This window comes from Echinops telfairi, unplaced genomic scaffold (genome assembly GCF_000313985.2).
Source record: "Echinops telfairi isolate 266 unplaced genomic scaffold, ASM31398v2 ScPeMD7_31;HRSCAF=116, whole genome shotgun sequence".
NCBI classification, from domain to species: Eukaryota; Metazoa; Chordata; class Mammalia; order Afrosoricida; family Tenrecidae; genus Echinops; species Echinops telfairi.
The window spans coordinates 53,947,087-53,968,985 of record NW_022103928.1 but is presented as its reverse complement, the minus strand read 5'-3'; the positions used below and the strand labels follow the sequence as shown (position 1 = coordinate 53,968,985).

Genomic DNA, 21,899 nt, shown 5'->3' with positions numbered 1-21,899 from the left:
GGGGGATATATTTTATGTCTAGTCTATCATAGCCATGAAATAGGACTTCTTAAAGCATGAGAAACCGCTTCAAACTTTACATACTTTTTGCACAGGAAGATTGAATTATACAGATGAAGCACAGCCAACTGAACACTGGCTAAAAGGCTGAGCGACCTTGGATCTCACCCACTCAAGACACTGAGATGCGCCAGTGCTGTTGCACAATCTCTTTAGAAAAACATGACTATTTGGAAATGTTCATGGATGTGGGGCTTCGTGTTTTCCTCTTCAAATATCGTTTATAAGGCACACACAAGTAGGAGGCAGCAAGCGATGACAACACACATCTTTCTGGTTATATTGCCCATATTGCACAACAGTGACATTGTTGTGCAAGATGGTTAAAAACTACAGGGGCTGTGATTTGGGATAGAGCTTTTCTGATGGGATCCTGTAACAGTTGAACTGGGATATGTCTTCTAGTGACCAGGCTACGGTATATTCGAGGCATGTCTCTCTGCCACATTTCACGATTTCAACAAAGACCTAATGGTACAGTGGTTATTCGTTAGGCTGCTAACCACAAGGTGGGCAGTTTGAAACCACCACTTGCTCCAAAAGAGAAAGACGGGGCTTTCTACTCCCCTAAAGAGTAACAGTCTCGGAAACTCACTCACAGAGGCAGTGCTGCCCTCTCCTATAGGGTTGCTATGAGTCTGAATCGACTCGCTGGCAGTGAGTGACCTTTCTGTATCCTGACACTTTCTCATCTTTTTGTTCCCAGTCACATAATTTATGGGAACTCATTTATTTAAAAGACATTTTTATTAAAAATATGTATTTTGTGGAGGAAGGGTATTGAATGAGTGACTGGATGTTGGAAATTCTAGCCTTGCTCAAAAGGCCACTAAACATACACAAAAATATCCGAAAACAGTTGAGAAAGAAATGCAAAAAGAAAAAAGCAATAGAAGAGAAGACAAGAGAAAGAGAGAAGCGGAGGAGAAATTTTTTTAAAAAGTAGAAAATCAAACAAATTAATGAAAGAAATATATAGGACCATTGACCTATAAATGTTCAAACTACTACCTCGGCTCTGTGGCTACACAATTCTCATTAAATTCAAAGGGAATGATCTGGATAAGTCCCTTCTTGACCCTTAAAAATAGCAGGAAACAATATCCTGAACTTAAAACAAATTTATAGTCTCTGTGAGCACGAACCAGCTGTGTGCGTTGAACCTATCGTGTGCGCAGTTGAATCATTAACACCCTACATGCAGGACGGTTTACTTTTTAAACCTGTTGTTCAAAACTTCCACTGAGTATGGGAGCTCCCTTCCTTACAAACAAGCAGAGGTGCTGAGGCCCAGGCAGTGACAGGCGATGAACCCACTCTGGCGACTACAGTCAGGTTTGAAGATCATCAGAGAGTAAGAGCCATTAGGAGGGAGATTACTTTAAAAGGCAGGGTTTTCAACAGTTCCTGGTAGAGGATTAATAGGCTTTTAGGCATCTGATTACAGCCTTGACAGTATTTGTCTATTACAGACCCACCGAGTGTGTTACATTGCTCAGAATCCTCAAAACGAACTCTTAAGACTCTGCTTGAGTCTGTGTGACTTCAGCAAAATTGGGTTACAATGCCGGTTTAGGGATCTGATCGGTTCTGTTGGGAAAGATGCCAAGGAATCTGAAAGCTACAGCTTGGTTCAGATGATAAAATATCAATTAGTGAATCCCCCCAATTGGGTGAACACCTCTGAGGTTGGGCAAGGGTTAACACCCTCAATCCTAGCCAGAAGATTAGAGGTTCAAGTACCCCCAGCGGTGGCCTGGGAGAAAGGCTTGGTGGTCGACTTCTGAAAAACCGGCCCTTCAGAGCCCAGCGGTACCCTGACTGACACGCATGGGGTGGTCATGGGGCTGTCTCCTTGGCGACTGACTTGTTTGCTTTTTGTTTCTTTGAGACCTGATGTCTGATCTCCCTGCCTGCTTAGGTCTTCAAGGAGGGCTGAACACGGGCTTAGCTGGGAGACAACAGTGAACAGAAGTCCTCCGGAGAAGGTCGGATACACCAGTGCCCACAATTGGAGGCTTGGAGCCCAGATTCATGACTCACACCCGAGAATAACTGGTAGGGAACCAAGTCAATTTGTAAAGGACTCTGTGTCCGCTGTGGAATTCAAAACGGAACCAGACCGCCCCTGTCGGTCAGCGAGGTGGTTTGAACTGAAGTTGATCAGATGGTGGTGGAAACGGGTCTTGTTGCAATCTGCATTATTTGCCTTCTGACCACAAGAGACCCTGGAAGATGACTCGGTGTCCCTGAAATTCCTCTCTGAAGTCATCAGGCTAATGACCTTCACCTCTTGCCCAAATCAAATAGGTCAACAAAGTCGTTCCTGTCCAACCTTCCGGGACAGTTAGCCAGAATCGATTTCCTCCGCTCCGTAGCCACTGTTCACTTAAAAATAACTAACAAACAAGCAACACTCTTTTGAGTTCTTTTGATAGATAAGGGGGAGAGAGGACAGGAAGCAAGTGAGCTGGCAACTTCGTGGCTTAAGCAACTCTCTGGCCGGAAAATAAGTTAAACATATTTGTCACATTATTAGAACTTCATTAAAAAACAAATCCGCTAACAAGGACTGCAGAGAGGCAGCTGGTGGTCACTGTCCTTCTCCATCTGGAACCGCTGTGGGGGCCAGGGCCTGGGGAGCTTGAGATCAAGCCCACTCAAGAGGTTGTTATTACGAGCTCCCTTGGAGCTGGGCTCTGAGCTCATGGTGACTCCAGACTGGATACAATCAAACCCGCTGGGCTTTCATCCCCAGGATCTGTCTGTCTCTGGCTGGATGGAGGGGTCCGTAAGGTTGTCAGGGGCCGATTGTCAGAAGGTCTCTCTTCCTCGGCTGTCTTCATCTGGAAGCTCTGCCGAAACCACAGCTAGATGGTGGTGGGGAGTGAGATGCACAGGATGGGCGGGCACGACACCATCCAATCTCTGTCAGGGGAGGCGAGAACTCAACTACTGGGTGACTACTGCCCTTCCACTCATCAGGTGGTTTCAGGTATACGGGGTGGTGGAGGTGGGGGTGGGGGGGCACACAAGTTCTGAAGGCCAACTCCTGATGTTGAAAGTTGTGTGTAGACCCACAGAGGTTACAAATGTAGGCAATTCTTCTTTCAAACCCTGTGTGTGTATTAGTGGTATTTCGGGCCATGGGAGCTTAGAGGTGGTAAGAATCATGTCAACCTGAGCCCTACCACAGGGAAAACTTGGGGTTAAGTTCAGCCGAAGAGACGTTTGTTTTGCAGTTTAATCAGGTCAACAGTGCCAGGGTCCTTTAAGGAAGCATACTAATTAGAGCCGTCCTTTCTACTTTCAGCCTGGCTGGGTAGCATTATGCTCTTGAGGAAACATTGATATACACCACACGCCCCATTAATAAATGACCGTGGAGGCCAAGGCTCAGTGTGTTTCAATAAAGGAAATGGGCGAAGCAGGAAAACTGACCTGTTCACCTTACTCCAATGATTAACTTTAAAGTATTTAAAACGTCTGACTGCTTACACTGGCTGTTTCCCTGCGTGTGCGTCTGTGGAGAGCAACCTCACAGAATATTAACAACCACAAGAACAACACAAGGAGAGGCAGACGGCGAGGGGCTGCCGCTTCACCATGCCGGCCTGGGCTTTAAACGCTGCCTTGACAAGTCATTCTGGCGTTCTCTTCCTGAAAGGAGGCGGCGGCGGCTGGGGCGCTGGGCCTCAGAGGCCTCCTGGCCCCGTGCACCATTACAACCAGGGGTTTCTTGAACCCCGTTTCGTGGCCCGCCCACTGGAAACCCTCTTGTAAAACTGCCAGCTCGGTGCCAGGCAGAACTGACAAACTTTGCCTGTTCTCAGAGCTGCAGAATCATGCTGAAAATAAATAGGCTGCTGCCTGTGAGATTCCCTCCTATAGTTTGCAAACATAGTCCATGTCCTAGATGTGCTGCGTTTAAACAAAGTATGTTTCTCAGTTCCTTCCATCTCGGGCTGGAATTGTCACCATTTGGCAATGACTGATGGGGAAGGAAAGCTCGCTCCCTGCTGCATATACATGTGGATGAAAGAGAAGAAATATTTATGGCTCACGCTTGGAGACCAGATGCTGTGCGGCGTCTCTCCCCCTAGGACGTTTGGGGAGACGGAAAACCGAGAAGCAAAGCAGCACACTGTTGTGCAGGGTGGGGGTGTGGGGGGAGCTGAGGGGAGCAGGCAAGGAATTGACCAAGTGTCATATTTAATTTGATACCTGATTGGATGGTACTGTCGATTACTGTTGGCTTTTCTGTGGTCAGCGTGGTGGTACCCCCTGAAAAACAAAACAAACCTTCAGTTACGTGAAAATGAGAAACAAGGGAGCCTGAGGAGATAATGTGCAATGCAGACACGTTGGATGGTGTGTGCCTCTATTGGAAGCAAAGGTTTTCCTTAGACAATTCTTCCTTTAATCCCAGCTAGAGCAGTTCTTCTTATGTTGTACTTACCACAGGTATCAAATCCAAGTCAACTAGTCGTTTTAAAAACTCAACATTTCTTCTAAAGCATCCAGGTAACATGGGGAGGTGGAGAATTTGTCCCAAGGGCATTTGCTGATTCCCAGTCTGAGCCTGGCATATAACTGTGATCATGGCAAGCAAGGGTCTCTGAATGTCCTTAGTGACTGGGGTATTACCCTTGACCTAGGCCTCTAAGCTTCAAATTGTTTCCCAAGGTTTCAGACGTGTGCCTTTGGGGGCGTTGCAAGGATAAACCCCATGCTCTATCCTAAAATGGAACATTTAAAGTGAATGACAGGGCCCTCCCTCTGTCCACCCCACCCCATTCTACCCCCACCCCCCATTGCTGCTGTAGTTGTTTGTTTTTCCGAGGACAAATATTCTCCCCGCTTTGTGGTTTGGAGAAGCTGCAAGAGGCAGCAAGAAGAGGGGAAGAGGTGAAATATTTCTTCATCGTCCCAAAGAACTGCAAGATAGAGCTAAGAGCAAGTCTAACGCTGACCTTTCAATCAGTCTGGATATATTTTGGAATTTCCTGTCCGGGGACTGGCAGTAACTGAGTTGGAATTTGCCTTTACCCTCTATTCTTGTGAGAGAGTGCTTCCATTTTCTACTATTGCCATTAGACATCTGATTTAAAGTGAGGCTCTCAACCGTGCCCAATCATAAACCTCACTCGAGGACTTGCTGAAATAGCGGATGCCTATCCGTATGTCCTACCACTTGCCATGTGATCTTTCTGTGGTGGCTCCCATAATGCTGTGATGCTGGAAGATATGCCAAAGGTTTTTCAAATATCAGCAGGGCCACCTTTGGTGGAGAGGTTGTAGTGGTGGTGTAGTGGTTGCAGTGGGCTGCAATCTGCCTGGTCTGGAGTTAGAAACCACCAGCAGCTCTGCAGGAGAAAGACTGGGATTTCTACTCCCGTAAATGGTTACAATCTTGGAAACCCAAAGGGTGTTGTTATGAGTCAGCATGGACTCGATGGCAGTGAGGTCCCCCCCACCCCCAGATGAATAGGAACTAGGAAGAAAGGCCTGGTGATCTACCTCTGAAAACTAGCCAATAAAAACCTCATGGAGCACAATAGAATGCTGCCTGACTCATTTTCTAGGAACACTTCATCATGAGGGATCAATTGTTGGAGGAAAATACCATGTTTGGTGAAATAGAGGGACAACGAGGGCATGGGAGACTCTTTGGTAAGATGGACTGGCATAATAGTTGAATGATGGGTTTGAACATGTTCACAATTGTGAGGGAGATGTAGGAAAGGACAAGGTTTTGCCATATTGTGCCTAAGATCACCATGCGTCAAGGCTGATCGGATAGCACCCTCCCATCCATCCATGGATCCATGCATCCCTCCATGTGTCCACTCATGCATTCATCTATCCATCCGTCTCCCTGCTTCCCTTTTTTCCATCCACCCATCTGTCCATCCATCCATCCAGCTTACATTAGACCTTATTGGGAACCAGAATTTCAAGAGATAAGGCCTCGAAATCTAACATTGAACACTGTTAGCTGCGTTTTATAATCTGCTAAATTCGGCAAACACTGATTTGCTGCGTATTACTTAGGTTTTTCGAGAAATCCATTTCTCCTTATGTGTGTCTGCTGCAGCTCATGCGCTAAGCCTAAAGGAATCTGTTATCTCAAGAGATAAAGCACAGAGCTGACTCAGGGTGGGGGCAGGGTGGGCGTTTGGGAGGCTGCTCTAAAGGCCCTGCGGTTGTGTATCTTCCAATTGTGTTGTTCAATGAAGATGTGTGATAATCTTTCTCCTGGCCAAGCGCTCATCTAATACTTGCAGGTCCCACGGACAAGAAATCATGCTTCACATCCAGTTCGTGGATGAGAAAGCTGTAAAAATCATGCCCTTGGAATGGTCTTCAGCTTTCTGAGCTCATCAGCTAGGGCATCGAGTCACGTGACACTCACATTCCCAGTAAATGTGCAGGATGAGGGGCCACATATGTGCCTGGCCTCACTGCATCAGGCACTAAAAAGAAGGAATTATATATATTATGGGTTAAGCAGGTTAATCTATAATGGCGGAATTGGAGGGAGTCCAATACATTAGCATTCTGTTCCCAGTGGCCTTATAGGAGAAAGTCTCAAGGTGAAAATTCACTTTTTAAAACCGATATGCATTTTCAGTTTTTGTTAGAGGTGGGGAGCCAAATTCCGCTGTTGGGTACACACAGCTCCAAAGTGAAATTCGGCCTCCTGGAGCCTTTGAAGCCAATTGTATTATCCAATCACTTCAAAGGGGTTTGCAAATGAGTAACTTCAGGGGTGAATTTTCACCTTGGCAAGAGAGTGTGGGCACACAGAAGCCCTGGTAATCTCCATGCATCTTGGTGCAATCCACCTGGAATTCAGAGTTGCTCTTTGTATGGAAGGAACATTTCACTACAATACCTCTCCCTTTCAATGGACAAATGGGCCACCCCAGGAGCAGAAATTAAATCAACACCATCTGTGTTGAAGAACGAAAATCTGCTAAAGAGAGCACTGCACCCAATTTCCAAGTTTCCCCAGATCAGGGTTAAAGTGAGAACGTTCTTTGCTTTTCTTACACCAAACAGCCCACACGTGCAGCATTAACTGGGCAGCCTGTGCGACAGGATCACCAGAGAGCAGGCAGTCCCGCGTGAGCAACAAGAGGCATGCTATTTAGGGGTGAAGTGGCACCTGGGTTCGCTGAAGTTTTTGCTCCTGAGAAACATTTCCATAGTAACACATCCTTTTCCCAAACAGGATGGCACAGAGCTTCATCAACCAAAACAACCTCCAAATAATAATAATAATCACCATGACAGATGGCTCGGAATGCAATCAATGAATACAAATCATGAGCATGCCTTCCAAAATCACTTCGACTTCAGGGCGCTTTGTTGTGGTGGTTAGGTGCCCCCAGGTGGGTTCTGACCCATAGCAACCATGTACACCAGAACTGAACACTGCACAGTCTGCACCACCCCCGCAGTGGTGGCTAGGCTTAATCCCATTGTTGCAGCTGCTGTGTCCGTTCATCTCTCTGAGGGTCTTCCTTTTCGCTGCCCCTCTTCTTTCCCAAGCACGATGTCCTTCTCAGGGATGGGTCTCACGTGACAACATGTCAAAGTACATAAGACATCGTCTCAACATCCTTGCCTCTAAGGAACATTCCGGCTGTCCCTTTTCCAAGACAGATTTGTCTTTCCTTTTTGGCAGTCCGTGGTACTTTCAATGTTCTCCGTCAGCATTACAAGTTAAATGCGTGGATTTTTCTTTAGTTTTCCTTATTTGATGTTCACTAGGGCATTAGGGTGCCATTCTCAATGTCTCCCAGAGGGTCTTAAAATACACATTTTGGCACTTCAAAATGTTCATGGAAGAGTGGAATTAAAAGATAATGAGATGCTCCTATAAACTTTTTGAAGCCTTGTTGGATGTGTTCATGGAATTAGTGAAGGCGTCCTGATAGAGCAATGGTTAAGCATTTGGTTGCTAACCCAAAAGGTTGGTGGTTTGCCCCCAGAGAATGGCTCTGCAGAAGAGAGGCGGAGCTCCCTGCTTCTAGACAGATCCCAGCCTCGTCTGTCCTGTGGGCTCACACTATGAGTTGGAATCTATGCCACAGCATGCAACAACAGGGACACAAGCATAGATCTAGTGAGATAACAGTGCTCACCTGAGGGGAAAAGATATATATATATATATATATATATTTTTCTAAGTGAATAAGTAAAAGGAAGAAAGACCCAGTGATCTACTTGCTAAAAATCAACTGCTGAAAACCTTGTAGAGCAGAATTTTACTCTGACACATGGGGTCACCAGGAGCTGGAATCAGCTCAGCCACAGTTTTTTATTTCTTAAACATGTTTTTAAAATTTGAAATGCATTCCCCGCCCCTCCTCCCCCCTCTACTCGAGAAATGATCTTAAACCGTGGTGATGAAGCTCAACCTTGTACTTTTACAGGGCTGTCAGTGTTTCCGCTATAAATGACCCATTTTCCGTGGTTTGTAACTCATTGCCATACACAGTTTGCTCCAGGCTAAAATACTTGCCCTATTTCATTCAAAGGCTTCAGCTTCAATTGATTCAGTCATGAACTAACGCAGAAATGAGAAGGTTGGTTGTTCTAATACGAGGAGGAAATCTGAGGCTTTGTTTTTCATCAATATTAACTGACCGCTTTAGGGTTTATGAAGGAAGGACCCAGCCCACCGGAGCGTCACTGAAAGGCATGCACTGTGATACCCGCACTCATTCCTTTCATGGGGAATTTCACTGTGGATGTGTGAGGGGCTGCACGGCAGTCTGGGGTCTCTGACACAGGCTCTCTAGGCAACCCGGGAAGGTTCCATAGGAACTGGTTCATAGAATGGCTCTCTGTTGTTGTAGTTCAAAGAAAAAAGAAAAAAAAAAACCCCCAAAATTGGAGATAGGGGTTTTCAACTTGAACTTGGTGCGTTAGGGAGCATCTGTCTCTGCATTAATTACAGTAATTTCTGTGGCTTATGGCTAGTTACATACAAAATTTGCATTCAAAAGCCCATAGCATTGTGACATTTATGGGCCTGTGAATGCAAAGGATTTTCCTGGAAATCTGAAGGGATGTAGTTTAAAAAAAACTGAAAAAGCAAAAACACTGTCATTGAGCCCAGTCCACCTCATCGTGACCCTTTAGGGTAGTCTAGGCAGTACACTTTTATTGGCATAGACTGAGCAGTGGATCAGTTAGCTAGTGGAGTTGAACCACCGGCCTTGTGGCTTGCAGTCCAATGCTTACCTGACAGTGATGCTAGGGCTCCTAACAAATTTACTGACAACAAAGATTGCGACTCACAGTGACCCTAAAGGGCAGGGTAGAAACTGCCCCTGCGGTTTGCAAAAGTGAACTCTTTACAGGAGTGGAAAATCTCCATCTTTCTCCCACAGGCAGCTGGTGCTTTGAACTGCTGACCTTTCAGTTAGCAGCCAAACGGGGGACCACTGCACCACCAGGGCTCCTGTACTCCTGGGTTATGGCATTAAATTTCTGAGATCTCTCTTTCTCTCTCTCCAACTATTATCCATCTCTTTCTCTCTCTCCAACTATTATCTATTGTATACACATACTTTGTAATATATTTTGCCCTTTCGTCCATCTCAGAATGCAGAACTCTGTTGATCCTTCGGAGCAGAGCTTTTGAAGTAACTGAAAATGAAATGTTTCTATGGGATATGCCCTTCAAGATTTGCAGGAACCTTCTAGCCAATAACAAGGCGCTATTATGAAGTTACATGGTAACGCTTTCAGTTTCCCCCATGGAAATTAATTATGTTGGTTCTCCGTGTCCCTTCTGGGTGGGAATATAGACCTGCGTCCAAGGGCTCATGTGCAATCTCGGAGGTTGGGGATTCAGGAACATGAGAGTCAGATGCTGCATGAAACTGCAGTGTGAGCTGGGTGGTGGCAGGGGGCCCACAGAAGCCTTTGCAACAAAAGGGCGAAATCCTCCTGCCTCGGCCAATTTCCAAAGGATGTAATCCCATTTCCCCACTTGCCTAACAGTTCTGCTGCCCTTCCAAGAGGAAGAGAGGGACCTTTTCCAGCTTGCAGAGTTTTAGGACATTTTGCAGTAATAGTGCGATTAATTAGTGAGCCATTTGGCACAAGCCATCTCTGATATATAGGCTAGCTGAAGGTGATGTGAAATAACCTTTGGAAATCCGAATATAAAATGATTGAGAATGTCCTCACTGAAAAGCTACATTCCAAGGGTCAGCCTAGTTTCATCAGCTCTGGGCATAAAGTATCCACTCAGATCACTTTGGCCTCTTTAGAAAAGCAAAATAAATGGCACACGGGTTTGGGGAGGGCAGGCAGGCCAGTGCAAGGGGGAACATGGGGATCTGTACGTTTCACCCACTGCCACGGTGTCAGCTCCAGCCCATAGCAACCCCATGTGTGTCCCAGTACAACTGGGCTCAAGGGGCTTTCCTTTCTCTGGGTAGATTTGACCCATCAGCCTTTCTGTTAAAGGGAGTGCTGAGCCAAAGGCTGTCTCAGCCAGGGACTTTAGCCATGGAGAAATTCTTACTCAGTTAAGCTTCTGACTCAGACAATGGCGAACATGAATGTTTCAAATGGCTAAGGAGACTAGGGACAGTTTGTGAACACGGGTGACATGAGAGCAACGAGGACACATGCTTTCTGGCAATGATGCCTCTCTGTTGGGGGGCTGCGGGGGGCGGGGCTCCATCAGAACCTTGATGACCCACTTTCACGAGGAGTTAGGCTACCACGAGCAGGCCTTAGGTGTTCCCGCAATGACATGAACTGCAATGGTACAGCAATGGGATGAAGATGGATTCTGCACCTGTGAGCTGGAAGTCATCACCTGTGCCACTGTGGCAGTTGGCCTGGTCGTCATCACACTCATCCACTGGGTTCCCGTTTGGAGTGGTCGGTCCAGCTGTTGGCACTGAAACAAGAGCCAATGGTTAATATCTCACATCTCAGAACTGTATTCCCAAGTCTCTGACGGCTGAATTTCGACCCTTTGCAGAAAACCCAGTCCTGCTAAGCAGGCCAGGGCCATGGTCAGTCTCTCTTCCAGGAGGGGAAAGACGTGGGTGTTACTGAATGCCATAGAGAACATTTTGTTTTGGTGCTTGACCCTTATCTGTTGAGTAGAATCGGCTGCCTTAGCGTGTTACACATCATCCTCACCATTAACATTCCCTCTTTCTCGCTCTCTTTATTTGAAAGCTCTTGAGTTCTCTCTGGTTATTCATTCATGACCTAGGGGTTGAGAAGACATCCTTGGGTAGTGTCCTCTGACAGGTTGGCAGTTTGAATTCACCCAGGGACTCCTCAGATGACAGGCCGTGCAATCTACTTTCAAAAGATCAGGCCGTTGAAGTCCTACAGAGCTCAATTCTATTTTGAAACACATGAGGTCACCATGAAGCTAAATCAACTCCCCGAAGACAAACTCACTGCCATCGAGCTAATTCTGATTCATTGCAACTCTACTACAGGGCAGGGTAGAAGTGCCCCAGTGGGTTCTGCAACTGTAACGCTCTACATGAGCAGAGAGCCTCCTCTTTCTTCTGTGGGGCTTTCAGTTATCAGCCAAATTAGTAACCACAACACCCCCAGGTCTCCTCCAAATAAACTCAAGGTCAACTCACTGCCCTCTAGTAGATTCAGCTCATGGTGACCCTACAGGACAGAGCAGAACTGCCCTGTGGGCTTCTGAGGCTGCAGCTCTTTATGGGAGTAGAAAGCCTTGTCTTTCTCCCATGGAGTGGCTAAGGGTTTTGAACTGCTGACCTTATGGTTCACAGCCCAATGAATAACCATCACACCACCAGCGTTTCTCCAAACGGACTAGATAACACCTCTTGTGGGGACCTGAAAACATTGGTTTCCTTGGGCCATTTTTCTTTGCATTTTCTAGGTGCTAGAAAACTCACTTGCTATGCATGAACTCTTTAGATGTCCTTTTATTTACAAAGTTTCTAAAAGTCTATGATTAATATTATTTCCCAAAATGGAATGCCTATTCCTTGAAGCTCACTTTCTCCTCCTCCTCCTCCTCCTCCTCTCTGTCCTTTTCCTGCTTCCCCTCCCCTAACCTCCCCCTTTCCCTCCCCCGTCCTCCTCTTCCTACTTCTACGAGTCATTTCTTTTCCCTTTAAGTAAGGGTTTCAACCTGTAGGCCCTCTCTTGAGAGCAGGTGTCTGAGCGGCATGGTCTCCGATGTCCTGAGGTCAATTTACCTGCACTCTGCTAGGACTGCACCCCACTGCTGCGAGGTCTTCCCAGATCTTTGCCTTGGTCGTTAAAAGGTAGCCAACATTAATCAAAGGCTACTTTTGAAGTCCTTTAAATTTAGTTCAGGTTTTCTTTTAGCCTGTTACTCATTTTTGCAATCTGTTTAATATTTTACAGTTATCGGCATTACATATCATTTTACAAGACTTGAGCTAAATGGACATTTCTCTTGATGTTGGAGAGCCAGACGTGATATGGGGAGTTGGAGTGGGCAGGGGCAGCCTTTTACAGTTTCTGGTTCCTGCCACTTGCTCCATAGTCTGATAGTGGAGTGCAGAGTTGTGACTAATATAGAAATCCACATGCGGACTTTTTCAATTGCCCCCAAATAACCCAGGGGTTGGCAATATTGACAATGTACACAGCATTTTGACTGGCAGTTCAGACAAAATGTAGCCATGGGTGCTGGGCTCTAGTCAGTGAAGGAAGAGAATCTAAGGACCCTTCTCTGACGGTCGACGTCGCCCTTCTCTTATGAATGGGTCTCTTCTAAGGATTGTGCACAGCAGGCTTTCCACTCTTATAAAAGGTACAGTCTTGCAAACCCACTGAGGCAGTTCTACTGGGTCCTGCAGGAGGGACTTAAGAGGAGGGACAGACTTGTGGCAGTGAATCTGAGGAGTTGGAGTGAGTGCACTTGGGGAGAACTGGTTTGATTTTGGGCTTATCTATCCTGCTGGGTTTCTCTTCTGCATTTGTAACACTATTAAAAGGAGCCCCGAATCGGCAAGGTCTTCAATTCAAAACCACCGCCTCTCTGAGAGAGAAAGATGGGACTTTTTACTCCCCGAAAGAGTTACAGACTCAGAAATGCACAGGGGCAGTTCTACCCTGTCCTATAGGGTTGCAATGAGTTGGCACCAGTTCGAGGGCAGCGAGTTTGGCTTGGGGTTGGGTAGTACAGTGGGTTGGTTACGCCTTGGGCTGCTAAGTTCAAAACCACGAGCCACTCTTAGGAAGCAAGATGAGGCTTCCTACTCCCATGAGTCGTCATCTCAGAAACCCACAGGGACAGTTTACCCGGTGCTGTCAGGTCACTACGCGTCAGAATCCCCTCCACGATGGCAGTAAGTTTTGTTTTAACACTGCTTGTAAGAGGGGCTCCCACCTCGGAGGTGACACTGATTGGTGCTTAAACTGAGCAGGAAAAAAAAAAAAAGAGTGATTTGCACCCTGATTTTACTATTAGAAAATATTTTGTTTCTGTTATTCCCCAATTTGTTCTTAAATAGAATGGCTAGCTCACAGAAAGATGGAAGCTGACGAGGTTTGGGCTGTGCCTTGCCTGTGTGTGGGCCTCCAGGAGCCCACGGTGGGACCTGGCACAGAGGAGAGATTTTTATTCAGGGTCTGCTAATGGAGTGAAGAGAGAAGCAAAATGCTCTTTTTACCAATTGTGTGAAGCAGCTTGGACATCCCTTTCCTGGCTGTTGGTTTCTTTCTATGGCTTATAGCTCGGGGCTACTTCCTCCCTTTTGCAAGGTCCTTGGTAACATCTGCAGGACTATCCCACCCCCAATGTGTTCCACCTCACTGCAGGGTTTACACTGGCAAAGAGCCCTGGGCCTCTGGATTTCCACCACCGGTCCGTCAGTCCTCAATCAGACTTTCTTTCTGGGACCCAGGCTGGAGGCCTGAATCAGAGCAGCAGACCCCCTTGCCCAGATGCCTGCATCGCTCCGTGAATGGCATGGCTGCATCTGCAGCAGGTTCAACCAGCCCAATCCTTCTTTTTCTTGGCATCCCTACCAAAGGCCTAGCACAGGATCCTCGTTGGCCTGTGGTGATAGCAGTTAGATAACTCAGAGGTCTGGGACAGGACGACAGATATGGAAACAATGACACAGTAGAGGGTGGCAGATAATGGCCTGGTTTTAAACAAACACATAGAAAAGTCGCTATGAATTATTCAACCGTGCGTGGTGATTTATAACCTCAGATTTATAACCTATGGTGCATATGAAAAGCTTTATGGCATTTAATGTGCTCAGGAATGTAATTATATCTGGGTAGCTTAAAGGAAAAATGACTTGGGGAACCACAAAAAGAAGGTGATATTAAAATGCATTCTTCAAAACAACTCCGAGCATATGCTCAATTGATTAACATCTGGGGACCAACATGAGCCATTCTCTCAGCTAACCCAGAGGAAGACCTGCGTGCGGATAGAAAAACAGGTATAAGGTTACTCACTTATTCCCAAACCTATGGCAGATGGGGATTATAACCTCTGGAATCCACAAGTGGTAAAATCAGCAACCATGACACCACTTTTCCCAGCACGAATCTCATTCATTACATTTTTTAAAATGCAGAGGAGCGTGGCATACTGAAGTCAAAGGGGGAACTGAGTTTGCCCTCCTTCTTGTTACCCTTTTCCCATCACCGAAGTGGAAGCAGCCGCAGTTTCCATAGACATCTCTGCCCTTTGAGAGACTTCAGCACCGGGGAAGTGTTGTTTCCCTGCAGCCAGTCAGAAAATGCAAACGAGAAAACCATCCCAGAAGCTCAGCCTATCCAACTCGGCCTTCTGCTGGCGTGGGATGTTACTGGTAGTCGACACCACAGACGTGAACATGGATCAGGAAGAGAGCCCTACGACAACTTGAAAAACCCCACACAGATCCACAGAGGAAAGCCCCTGCATCCTGAACCTGAGGGGAGGTACGCAAGGGTTCCCCCACATGTGTGCTCCAGAGAGGCGGGGCGGTCTAGGGAGAAAGGTGGCCTGGTTCACGGAACAGGTAACGGGCACCCTATGGGAGGTTGAGAAGCACCTCTCCCCCCACCCCCACCCCCAAGTGATTACCTTCCACTTCACAGCCCAGCAGCTCCATCCTCAGCCCGAGGCCGCTGTGCGTGGCTCTCTCGGGGTAGATCCTGATGAACCGTGTGGAAAGAGGTGGAAATGTTCTCAGCTCAGGCGTGTCATAGTTGTTGTTGCCCTCAAACAGCTGGGAAGCAGGAAAAGAAAAACAAAACAAAAAACTGGTTACTGGGGGCCGGGGGAGCTCTCTTTCAGCAGTTATTTCTCCTCTTCCGTAAGGCCCATTTCTCAGTGCCATCCATGATAGGCCTGGGTGGAACCGGCCCTGCAGGTGTCCAGGAGTGCAACGCTTTACGGCAGCAGGGAGCCTCCTTCTTCTCCCTCGGTGCAGCTGGTGGTTTCAAACTGCTGACCTTGTGGTGAGCAGCCCGATGCGGAACCACTGCACCACCAGGCAGGGCTCCTTAAGATTCTTCTTGCTGCCACCTTGAAGAGAGCTGACTCTTCTTTCATGAGAGAGAAAAGCAAAACAAACCTCACGAAGCCCTTTCTGAGGAGTGACAGGTGTCTGTGTTTGGAAACGTCTGTGCACCGGGAGGCTGTCCCAGAAGCAGGGGCGCTCATGAGACACGTTTGACAACGATGTGCTGATGGATGTGCATCTTGGTGGAGCGACACTTTGATCACTTTCCCGGGGTGGAGGAAGCTCACGCTGGAAGAGAGCTGCAGGTTCTTAGAAGAGATGCCACAATTCCAATAAGCACGCCTTTCACATCTTCTTGATGGAAGGATCCCACTTTCGCTAACTTGTGCTCCTCTAGACAAGAGAGGGGTGAGTCCCTGAAGTAGGAGCCAGGCGGTGAGCCTAGGGGAAACTGGCAAACCGAATCGGTTGCTGCTGAGTTGCTGGCAGCCCTGTGAGAGAGAGTCGAACAATTTCCCCGGGCTTGCCAATGGCTGTGCCCTTTCAGGAGCAGATCACCAACCTGTCGCTCCAAGTGGATTTGACCTGCCAACTTTTCATCCAGCAGCCAGGTACGTGACCATTTGTCCACACAGGCAGCCTTCACCTAAGGTCAATGTTGCTTATTCACGAACGTGGGCTATTGTAGTCCACTGAGAGGGCTACTTACTAAGGAGCAATGCTACCTGGAGGCATCTGTAGAGGAAAGACTTTGTCTCAAGAAAGTCACAAGTGTCCCCACTCTGCGCTTGGAGAGCGGGTGCATTGCAGTGGGAATCTGCACTTCTTTGGAAGCGTTTGCCGAATGTGAAGTCACTGTGACATTTCGTAAGGGCTGGGCCACCCACTGTTGTTTCCCTGCGAGATGATTTTATTTCCCTTCTTACTCTGACAAGAAGGTCAAACCCTCCCAGCGGAATTATTGGAAAGTGAAGTGGGGCCTATAGGCTTGTTTTCTTTTCCAAGTCCTGGCTAAGCTTTCCTTTCCCCCCAACACCGTCCATTTGAAATCTCATCCCACATAGGGGAATAGTAGAAAAATTAAAATCATCTTCTTGACCTTGGGAGTGTCCCTTTGTACTTCAGACATAATCCCTTGTTTGTAAGGGGGCAGCATGGCTTTAAATGCTCAATATGCTACATATTTAATCCTCAACACAATGCCATGCCTTAGCTTCGATCACTCCCCACACTGGACAGATGAGGACACTGAGGCACAGCGAGGTTAAGTAATGTGCCCCCAGCTATAAGGGCGGGATGAGGCAGAGCCAGGGTTCAAACATTGTTGCTATTGGACGCCAATGAATCATTTCTGACTCACAGTGACCCCTCTGTACAGCAGAACGAAGCACTGCCCGGTCCTGCAATGGCCTCACAATCGCTTGGATTGAGCCCATCGAGGCAGCTGCGGTGTCAATCCATCTCATGGAGGTCCTTCTTCTTTCTCACTGCCCCGCTGCTTTACCCAGCATGACGTCCTTCTCCTGACCACATGTCCAAAGTCCGTGAGGTGAAGTCTCGCCATCCTTGCCTCTAAGGAGCATTCCGGTGTACTTCTTCCAAGACGGGTTTATTTCTTCTTTTGACAGTCAAGAATGTTCTTCTGAATTCAAATATAGGCAGTCTGAAGTGGTGCCCGTAACTATTCCATAACGATATCCAGGCCCATAGAAACCATTGAGTCCGATTTCCTTATTCCCAGAGATCACAACACAAAGTCTGGGAAATGTTTACTCCCGAGGTCATAAACGAACCTCATGGTAGTAGACTTCATTTTAGTTCGCATTTAAGATCACACCTTTAATTTCCTTAGTTTTCCTTAATTTGGTGCGATTTGGGCAGCCAAGTCTGGCTCATCAGCTTGAGCAGGTGGGGCTAGTTCAAGCCCATATTGGCCAGGAATGGGAAGTACACCCCCCACCGGGCCGAGACATCATTCCCAAGCCAAAGAGACAATCATTCATCTTTAGAGATGACATGACCTAATAATGGAGGTGTGTATGTGGAGATGGATTGGGTAAAGTGTCATATAAACAATGAAAGGTTTTCCAAGTTCTAACCAGAGCCCTGGTAGTACAGGGGTTATAAGCTGGGCTGCTAACCCCTAGAGCAGCAGTTCACGACCTGTGGCGGTCTGTCTGAAGCTTGGTACACCTGTGAAGAGTTAGGGCTTCAGAAACCCACACGAATGGTTCTACCCTGTCACTCTGAGTCAGAATTGCCTTGAGGGCAGGGAGAAGGGTTAACCACTTGCCATTGAGTTGATTCTTCCTCCTGGCCACTCCCTGTGTATCAGAGTAGAACTGTTCTACAATGGCTGAGTTTGGGGGAAGCAGATTGCCAGACTTTTCTTCTGAGGCACTTCAGGGTGGACTTGAACCTCCAACCTTTTGCTTTGAACTTGAACTGCACCGAATTTTAGAAATAAATTAATTGCATGGCTTATTATTTTATTTTTTAAACCAGAGGAGCTTCCAGGAACCTAATGGTGGAGAAAAACATTGACCTGCTCCTTCCAACTGATGTTTCCTCCTGCTTTATTTTTTGAAAAGAGCAGTCTCTTGATAGACTTGCACTTTTTTGATAGGCTTGCAATCCTAGCCAGTAATTGCGAATCTGACATATATTACTGCTAGACCCAATTAAGTTGTTGTCAGTAAAATACTAATTATAATGGCAATGCCATTACTCCACAGGCATGTTTTGTCCATATTGACATAGCTTTGGAGGTCATAGGAGAAAAGCATCCCTGTCTTTGGAGGCCCAGGCTCTTCTCTTAATTTTCACGTGTGGGAAGAATTTACACTCTTTACATATGTTCTACAAGCTGACAGTGAGGTGTTCAGAAGACTGTTGGCCACCAAAAGCCAGGTGGAATTGGACTACCTTGGATACTAGAAGGCAGCTTAGGAAGGCTCTCTGTGCTCTTTCATATTTTTGAGAAAGAAGGCCTGTGGTATCGGACTCTTTACTGCATTTCTTAAAAGTCTCATTGGTTCAGACTCTGATACACCTGGTCCATCATACACTGAGTAAGGGTCAGCAGTGAGGGCAGGACCTACCTGCTCTTCCCAATCAAAATCAAGACAAAACAACGGTGCAAAAACAAGGTGCAGTTGGGTCAATCCCTGCCCATGGAGGTCCCAGGTGTGCTAAAGTAGCGCTAGGTTCCCCAGGGGTTTTCAGTGACCGAGCTTTCAGTGGCTCCTCAGCCCTGCCTTCCAGGGTGGACTCCAGTGTCCGCTCTTTCACCCAGGGACTCCGATGGAATCAAAGTACAATTTTGTCTCACAAAGCAGCGTCCTTATTTCATGCTGAATGAAATGATGATGGTCATCCTATGCAGATAACCATCATGTGAACATTTACGGACAATCCATTGTAAATCCATTGTAAATACGTTGATCTATACGGTATTTGTAAGTGGAAGATTCCATCGGTCCTTTTCATTTGAAAGATTCCATTTCTGGGGAGCATGCATGTGTACGGCATCATCACAAATGGAACGCTGCATAAATAAGTTAGATGCCTTTGTGGTTTTCAATAGGAGTCCTGCTGGCATAGTAGGTTGCAGGTTGGGCTGCTAACCACAAGGTCAGCAGTTTGAATCCACCAGATGCTGCAAGGGGAAAAGCTGAGACTTTCTACTCCTATAAAGAGTTAACAATCTCAAAACTCACAAGGCAGTTTTACCCTGTGCTATAGGGTCACTGTGAATCAAAATAAACTTCATGGCTATGAGGGGTTTTTTGAGAGAGAGATGGTTTGAATGATCACAGGGAGATGATAATGGTGGATAAGATTATGTTTTGGGGAGTAAAAATGTAACACAGTCAGCCCATCTTGAGTCGAGTTTTGTGGTTAAAGTGGAAACTATGGTGGAATTCTATACGCACTATGAGAGAGTGGTAGTTTTAGGTTTGATTGCAAACCCACTCAAATTAGATAACTGAAGAGTGGGATTCATTAAGACGCATCCTATCAAAAGCATATGGTGATGTGTTTTCTTTCTCTCTCAGAACCAGAGTGTTGAAGAATGTGTCAAAACAGTGCACACTTCAATCAGACAGCACTTCCCCAAAGTTGTTGATTTGCAGCATATTCACACCCAGGGATGAAGTCACAGCTCACTACAAGACTTCAGGGGACGTAAAGGGACTCTCATTTCCATGGCTGCCTTTATTTATTTTTCTCAGCCCCTCAAGCAAAAGGGGCAGGCCTCTGGGGAAAGAAAATGGGCACAAGCAAGATGACCTCCTATAGAGACAAAGAACAGGAAGCATGGTTTGGAAACCTAAAGAGAAGGAGAGAAGAGATGGGGAGAGATTCTTATCTGCCCCCCCCCCCCCCTTTACTTCTCACTACAACACAGAGGCCAAGCGGCTGCCTCTGGAGAAGTGGAAGCTGGCAGCATCTCCCAGTTTATGTTTCCTGCCTGACTCACCAGATTAAGCCATATTCCCACACTCACTGAGAGGGGGAGAGAGGATAGTATTCCCTTAAAGGGGCTGACATCTTTTCACAGAAGAGCAGGTCACACAGGCGAAGCAGAGATGGCAGGGATGGGACCCAAAAGGCTGACTGTGTTGTTGATGAGAAGCATTCTTGGCTGAAGAGAATTCCCACCCTCCACACAAGACCTACACTTCTGATTGTCTGTGGGTTGCTTACTCGTTTTCATGCCAAGCAGGCTGGCTGGCCACCCAGCATTCTTCTGGACTCCCTTCCCCAGCTGCTAAAGTGTGTGCTCAGGAAATGCTGACAAGTTCACCTCCCAGCCTAACTGAAAAGGAACTACTCAAAGTTTATGTTTGGTTAAAAATATATATATCAAAAAGCCATGTCACATGTTTTGGTGAATTTAGGAACCCTGTGTATGTAGATAGATAGATAGATAGATATAGATTTTTTTTTCATATGGGGCTTCTTTTTCTTTGATAAACACCAGACTGTATTTTAAGTGTTTCCAATACATAAACAAATATACTTAAATGGAGACTGCTTGGGGAGGGGAAGCAGAAGGGACATCCAACTGATAGATCTGTGTCCCTGAGTGCAGTGAATGGGTAAGGGCTCCGCTACCCAAAAGGTTGGAGGTTCAAGTCTACCCAGAGGCTCCTTGCAAGAAAGAAAGCCCTAGTTGCCAGCCAGTTCTGCTGGGACACTCGTAGAGCTAGCTCCATGGTGACTGGTTAAAGGACAGGTTAGTAACTGTGGAGAGATTTTCAGTTCTAACTGGTGGCTACTGTGAATCTCCTCCACCCCACTGGCAACAACCCCCTCCCTTTGCCATTTTGACAGCCTGAGTTTTGGGGTTCCTGACAATGAGGGGAACATATGTGGCCAGCAGTACAAACTCGCCTGTGCTTATGTCAAAGGCCCATCTTCTGACTCCCCCAGGCTGAGGGCTTTCCCTGACACCATTCCACACCTTCCCGATCTCAAGGTCTGGAGGCTGGGGGAAGCAGCACTTCCTCCGGGCAATGGTAGGGACTCTGAAGTTAAGCTGGGGCCCTGAGAAAGGGCTGTCTCCGGACGGCTCACCTTGGCCTTGCGTCTGCTGTCGTCCGTGATCATTTTCCAGTCGGAGCCATTGTTGCTGACGCCGATCTTGAATTTCCGCATGAACACCTTGTTCTCCCGGTGCTTCCCTCCCTGAATGATGACGCCCCGCACAATCTTCTCCTCCCCCAGGTCCACTTGGAGCCACTCGTTGACATAGGGGTGAGGCGAGGGTGGCAGAGCCCAGCCTGAGCGACTGGTCACCAGGCGTATATTTTCAGGCATCCAGTTTCTGTCCGCTTGGTTGGATGCTGTGATCTGAGAGTCAGAAATGAGTCCAGACACCATACCCAGCATTCCAGAGCAAGGGTAATCTAAGGGACGGAAAGAGAAAGATTCTTAAAATCATTTCCTGGGAGGCTATTGAGTAAAACACTCTTGGCACCCATCCGTATGATTTTTTTTAAAACAACTCAGGGATGTGAGGGCCATCTGGCTGCAACATTGTCACCCCATTGATCGCCAGGGTTGATTCGGCTGATCTGGCTGGCTAGGCGGGTGTCCTCTTCCCCCCTCACCGCTCCATGTGTGTCCCTCCCGATGCTGCACACTCGGTTGATGAAGAGGACGACCTTCCCCATAGAAGGAGGATCGTCCTTCGGTCAAGGGTATAGGAGCAGCTAAGCTCCCCTGCTGGAACCGCCAAACAGTGTGGGAGACCTGGTAGGGCAGGATCAAGGGGAATGTAACAAAGAGGAAGTGCTGAAATCCTGGTGGGGACTGAGCATGATAGTGGGACAGGAGGAGAATCAA

At 47.1% G+C, this 21,899-nt stretch overlaps 1 protein-coding gene across 4 annotated transcripts in view; it reads right to left on the bottom strand.

The window, feature by feature from the left end:
- Positions 1–21,899, bottom strand: part of NRP1 (neuropilin 1) — a 168,233-nt gene that overhangs the window by 15,778 nt on the left and 130,556 nt on the right. For 2 of the 4 annotated variants that reach the window (XM_004702290.2, XM_045289804.1), the window contains 4 exons: positions 21,129–21,460; positions 15,164–15,308; positions 10,892–10,996; positions 4,285–4,344 (listed from right to left, as the gene is read on the bottom strand). In XM_004702290.2, the coding sequence (XP_004702347.1) occupies positions 4,285–4,344; positions 10,892–10,996; positions 15,164–15,308; positions 21,129–21,460 (642 nt within the window). The remainder of the gene's footprint in view (positions 1–4,284; positions 4,345–10,891; positions 10,997–15,163; positions 15,309–21,128; positions 21,461–21,899) is intronic. The other 2 variants (XM_004702293.2, XM_004702291.2) reach the window with 1 other exon arrangement.